Consider the following 5,746-nt stretch of genomic DNA (forward strand, 5'->3'; position numbering starts at 1 on the left):
CCGCCCCCCCGCTCTCCGAGGAGCGGCCCCTACGCGTCCTCGGGGAGCCGAGTGATGCTGCAGCTCTGCTCGCTCTCGGGGAGCTGGGAAGCAGGCAGGCTTGGTGCATGCACGATTCGCTTCTGCCCAAAACAGACGCCACACGAGCTGCTCCTTAAAATCCACTGGCTCCAGGGGAGCTCTGCACTGATGCAGGGAGCCGAGGGGCCAAACGCACGGACACAGCCCGGCCCCATGCCGGGGGCTGCCCCGAGTGGTTCAAAGGCAGGGGGGCTTGCATTTGTCACTTAAGGAGCTCGGCCCCGCTGAAACCGAGACCTTCCCAGAGCCTTAATCCCATCCCCGATGCCCACCAGGCTCCATCCACAGGTGGGGAACCGAGAGGAGGTTTGTCAGAAGCTCGTTAAGAGCATTGCTAGTTCCTGAGGGAAGCATCTCCCGGCTTCAGGGCAGGCTGGACAGTGGATCCCAGGGCTAAACCTCAAAGGATCCAAATCCTTCGCTATTGATCCCCCTTGTGCTCCTGCTGCTTATGGGAGAACAGGCTGTGGAGGCATTAATGACTGAAGCCACAAGCGTTTCTGGGGTAGGACATCAGAGATTTCAGAGCTCACGGGGGTACCAACTGAGCCCCCATGGGAATGTTCAGGTCCACTTTGGGGACTCAGTCTGGGTCCCCAGCAGAGACTCACCTGACAAACTGATCTCTGCCTCCCACAGCAAACTGGTAGGTGTTGGCTGGGTTCACGTAGATGGTGTACAGACCCACTTTCTTCTCCTTTTCCTTTGTCACAACCAGTTTCCTTTAAGAGACAAGGAAAAATAATAACAAAAAAAAAAATCCTCCTCGAATTCAAAACAGGGTCCAGATGGGAAAAGCAGGAGCTGCGCGAGTCTCTTACTCACTCCCAGAAAAAAAAAACACCACCACCAAAAAAAAAAAAACCCGCCACCCAACCATTTCAGCCTCCCAGCTGAACCGAGCACATGCTCTGTCTGCAACTCAAGGGGCGCAAAGTGAAATCATTCCCTGGCGTTTTCCTCCGAAACGTCTGAAGGGTTTCAGGGCCCGAACTTGAGCCCGATGGAGCCAGGCAGGCAGCAGCGAGGGCAGAATCGGATTAACTCCAGAGCAGAAACGCTCTGCTGTTATTTCTCCCCACCCGTCTCGCTGTAATAAGGCCCAGATTTAACGAAATCCGACACACACGCCATCCCCCCTCCCCCAGGAGCTCAATATTTCGGTTTTGCAGACACGAATACAAACTGAGGCAGCATCCTCAAGAAGGAACAGCCAGCTCAAAAGCTTGTCTTTCTTCTAATTATACCATTCGGCTTAATGAAAGATGGGAGCTGCCTACAGTCTGCCTGCGAACCCTGCCTCCAGAGCGGTTTCACACTCACAGGGTGATGATTCCCTGCGAGCATCAAACCCAAACAGCAGCGTGGATCCCCACGAAGAAAGAGGAGGGACAGACCCACGCCAGCCTACTGACCAACAGACTCCGCTCGAAACGAACCCGGCAAATGCGGGGCGAGCAGGGATGAGGATTAAATGCGGCTGTTTTGAAACACCCCGGCAGTTTTTGTCCTGGTTATGAAACAGATGGGTTTAAGGCTGTAGACAAAAGCACTCGCACATACAAATAAAATCACACCACCGGGAAATAAGCGCCGAAGCCCTCAGTTTTAAGCAGGATCATCTTCAAAATAATATGCCGCTATATTGGAAAAGTACCACGATACCAAAACCAGGTGTCTGTTTGAACACCCGCCGCGGATTTATTTTGGAAGCTTGTCAGAAACGGCAGATCTCTCGGCGATACGGGTTAAGATCCAGCACGCACCACCCTGCTGCTTACTAATTATTGTTTTTCAATTAACTGCAATAGCGCTCATGCGACGAGCGAGTCAGGCGAACCACGAGCTCCAAGCTGCTGCCAGCACGGAGAGGTTTCAGTACTGTGATTAATCAGCCACTTCATTGCGCAGAAGGAGCGCAGGACCCTCAGCGCTGCCCCCGGGATGGGCAAATGGGTGCCAGACGGGCAGCCTTTGGCAGTCGCCGCGGCAGGCACGCCTGTGCAGGCCCCTGCCGCACCGGTATTATTTCTGTTTCCTATCTGAACAGGGCCCCATCCCGGGGAGGATGAGGGTTCAAACGCACTTGTCTAATTAGCAAGGTTCATATCTGTATCCTCGCATGAGATGGCAACCCCAGACCAGCCACTGAAAAGCTCTTTGGTCTGACCCTGCACCTCAGGGAAGACAATACTGCTTGAAAGCCAAAGGATATCTCTTTTCCCACTTTACGCCCATTGAACAGGCATGTGCTGCCGTGAAAATGCAGTGGCACAAGCAGGACCCTCAGCCCTATGCAGCCGAGCGCCACCCGCTCGCAGGGGACCCCCCCGGGACCCCAGATCTCCCTCTGGAGCTTCCCCAGTCCTGGCAGTGGGAGTGGGTAGAGAAATACTCACGAGGCGGGCCGGTCTTGTCTCAGATCAATGGTGAAGACTACAGCATCTTCACCTGCTGATAGGAAAGTGCATGGAGAATCCGGTTCTAGGGCCAGCTGGAAGATAAATACTTGGGCATTGGTTCCCTTTTTACCCAACAAAGTGGCAAGATCCCTTTCTCCCAGTAAACAGTCGGCTATTAACAGGAGCCGACGCAGCACCAAGCCCTCTATACCCATGGCCGAGTGCTCACTTCACTGCTTTGCAGGGCACAGAGACCCTCCTCGTCACCCTCAGAGGTGACAGCGATTATAAAGCAGCATTTAAGAATCGGTCCCTCCATGGCAGCGGCTCTGCCTTCACTATTTCTGGCAGCCGGTGAGCCAGGATGGCACCCGGGTGTTTCGGGGGTCCCCAGCTGCCGTCCGCCCCCTCCACGGGCTGGTCTGGGCTCACCTTGTGCGAAGCGCCTTTGTGTTGTGCCACGCGCTTGGTGTTTTTGCAGCACTGGGTGGCGGAGAGCTCGGCCACCCGGACCTGGCCGTCCCGAGCACACATAGCCAGAGTGGAGTCGCCGCTGTTGGGGAGGAACTTGGCCTGGAAAAGAGCAAATGGAGGGGTGGCTTTCAACGCCGGGGCAGGGGCTTGTGTATGCATGGATGGAAACAGGAGAGAAATCGAGAGCAGCACCCCTGCCAGACCCCAACGAGCCCTGGATGCTCAGATCTGCAGGCAGCGACTGCAAAACCTCGGCTTGACGGGCTGAGCTCTCCGAGCAATCGTCCCGGCCCTTTCTGGTGAGTGTGGAGAGCCGGGAACCTGGCGGAGACGCTGGTGGTGCCAGCGTCCCTCTGAGCACAGGCTGTGCCGTGGTGGCAGCACAGCCCAGCCCTCCAGGCCCCAAAAAAACTGCACTGCCCACGCGCTGGGCTGCCCGCCACGGCACGGCCTCCTCCGAACATGGCTCCTGCTCACAGTCGCTCCCAAACCTGCTGCTCACCGGGGCCAGAGGAGCAGCAGGGGGAAGCTCTGCAGGGAACAGGGCCATCTCACCCCACCGCCCCCAGCCAGGGCTCCGTGAGACGGCAGATTTTAGGGCACACCAGTGGGTTTTGATGGTTAGTTACCACCGCACAGCGGCTGGACTCCTCCCGCAGCCCTTAGCTTTAACGACATGTTTCTCCTGCCCCGCACAGCATCGTCCAGCTGAAATTACATGCTTCTAGAACAGGCACCTGCCCACCGTGGGGGATCTTCTATCACCCCCAGCCCTCTGAGGACCCTCCCCGTATGCTCCTCACCTGGAAGACGTTGCTCTTGTGGCCGCTCTCGAACTCCAGCACCGGCTGCCTCCTTCCCCAGTCCCACACCACCACTTTGAGGTCATCGCTGCCGCTGGCCAGCCACGTGCCACGCTGGTTAAAGTGCAGGGTGTTGACGCAGCCCGTGTGGCCCTCCAGGCCGTGCTGGAGGCAGAAGCGTTGCACGAAGACCCTGGCCCCACAGGCCTCGTAAACGAAGCGGGCGCTGGAGCCCAGCTCCCTTTCCCGGAGGGCATGGACCGCCTGCCAGCGGGGCTGGGGCAGCGCCGTGGTCTCCGAGGACACCCAGTCCTCCAGGGCCTGCTCGTCGTCAGAGGAGTCTTGGTCGTGGCTGGCACGCTTGCGCTGGGCACGGCGGTGGGACCGCTGCTCCTCCTCTTCGTCCTCCTCCTCTTCCTCCTCTGAGTGCGACCGGTCAAGGGCACGGTTCTCCTCGTTTATGGAGTAGTGGCCCGTGTCGTCCATGCTGTCAGAGTCCTTCTCTTCCCCCGAGCTCTCCGTGTCCGTGTCCCGGCTCTCCGTGCTGGTGCGGTTGGGCCCCACATCGTCTCCCGTGAGGCTCAGGCTGAGATCGGAGGCCTCCACCTCAATGCCAGAGGAGGTTTCTCGGCCCTCCTCGGCTGACATCTCCTCCGGGCTGCTGGACAAGCTGCCTGCATGGTGCAGACAAGGCCATGAGCCTCCCCAGCAGGAGACCCCAGGCACGGGGAGACCGGTCCCCACTGGCACCCTTACCATTCACTATGTCTGTCTTCCCCTCCATGCTGCTCCCTTTATCCGACATCACGTTTTCCAGAGCGCTCACCCTGTGTGCGAGAGAGAGAGCAGAAGCTGGAGCATCCCTGCCACGGCCAGTCTGCCGAGATGGGGACGTGCTGGCCTGTCCCCATGTCGGTGGAGGTGCACGCACATCCACGGCATCGCGGGCTGGTCTGGAGAGCGCCGCTTTCTAAGGGAAAACGGAATCAGCGGAGGAAGCAGCGCACACGTGGCTACAGGCTCGGTGACCACACTCAACGCACCCAAGCGTGCACGACAACAAAAGCTCATCGGCTATTGCCGAGGGCAGAGCAAACAGTAATGTCCCTTGGCTTCCACCGAGGCACCCGCGGCTGGGTAACAGGGCCGCTCGCCGTCATCCCCTAAACTCCTCTCCAGTTTCTAATTTGCTCAGACACCGTCGACTTAGCAGGGAAGCCGATCTGCGACCTGCCGTGCTGCCTCTCCTCCTGCCCGCGGGATGGCTGCGGCCTTCCGCTGCCTGTGCCCGGACCCTGCTTCACCTCTCACAATAAGATGGGCGCTTCCCGACTGGCAATCCCCAGCCACGCTCAGGGGAAGGAGGAGGTGGTGACTTCAGCTTGGCAGCAATTGCTACAGCAAGGCAGCTGCACAACACACACCCCTGGCTCGGGGCAGGCAGGGAGGCAGGAGCGGGGCTCGGATCGCAGGCAGATGAGGCAAGGTGGCTGGGAAGGCAGCGAGTCACGGTATCGAGAAACTTCTTGGCACCTGCAGACCGTAGGCAGCCAGTTAAAAGCTGCTCAAGAGGTTTTCTTAACCCCAGCGACAGATTTTTAAACACCTTCCCACACACAAAATCCTCCCGGCATCACCGAGGGGCCGTTTTCCTCCACGCCACGGGCAGGACAGCAGCCCCAGACACCTAGCCAGCCCACCCAGCCTCCACCGAGAGCAAGCTTTGGCCTTTGGCACCCCCAACAACTCTGCTCCTCCCGGGGAGTGGGCAAGAGCAGAACCACGCGACAAGGCCAGGAGCTCTCCGGCATTTCCAGTTGCTCCAGGAGAGGTTCACCAATTCCTCACGAGTGCATGGAAAACCAAAGGCAAGCACGTTTTCGGCTCCCGGGCGTTTCCCAGCCCTTGCTTTGGAGAGCCGACTGCAACAGGGAGGGGAGGCATGGGCTGCAGGAACAGTGACGGCCCCGCTGCCTCGGCGGCGGG

The 5,746-nt window shown here is 58.8% G+C and overlaps 1 protein-coding gene across 1 annotated transcript in view; it reads right to left on the reverse strand.

Annotated features, from left to right (window-relative positions):
• The window catches only part of DCAF8 (DDB1 and CUL4 associated factor 8), a gene marked incomplete at its 3' end in the record, with an annotated part of 14,322 nt that overhangs the window by 3,971 nt on the left and 4,605 nt on the right, over nucleotides 1–5,746 (reverse strand). The window contains exons 2-6 of the mRNA XM_009320927.1: nucleotides 4,517–4,587; nucleotides 3,761–4,434; nucleotides 2,916–3,056; nucleotides 2,481–2,575; nucleotides 693–803 (exon numbers count right to left, since the gene is read on the reverse strand). Coding sequence (XP_009319202.1) covers nucleotides 693–803; nucleotides 2,481–2,575; nucleotides 2,916–3,056; nucleotides 3,761–4,434; nucleotides 4,517–4,565 — 1,070 coding nt within the window. The remainder of the gene's footprint in view (nucleotides 1–692; nucleotides 804–2,480; nucleotides 2,576–2,915; nucleotides 3,057–3,760; nucleotides 4,435–4,516; nucleotides 4,588–5,746) is intronic.

Source organism: Pygoscelis adeliae, unplaced genomic scaffold (genome assembly GCF_000699105.1).
Source record: "Pygoscelis adeliae isolate BGI_AS28 unplaced genomic scaffold, ASM69910v1 Scaffold960, whole genome shotgun sequence".
Classification (NCBI taxonomy): domain Eukaryota; kingdom Metazoa; phylum Chordata; class Aves; order Sphenisciformes; family Spheniscidae; genus Pygoscelis; species Pygoscelis adeliae.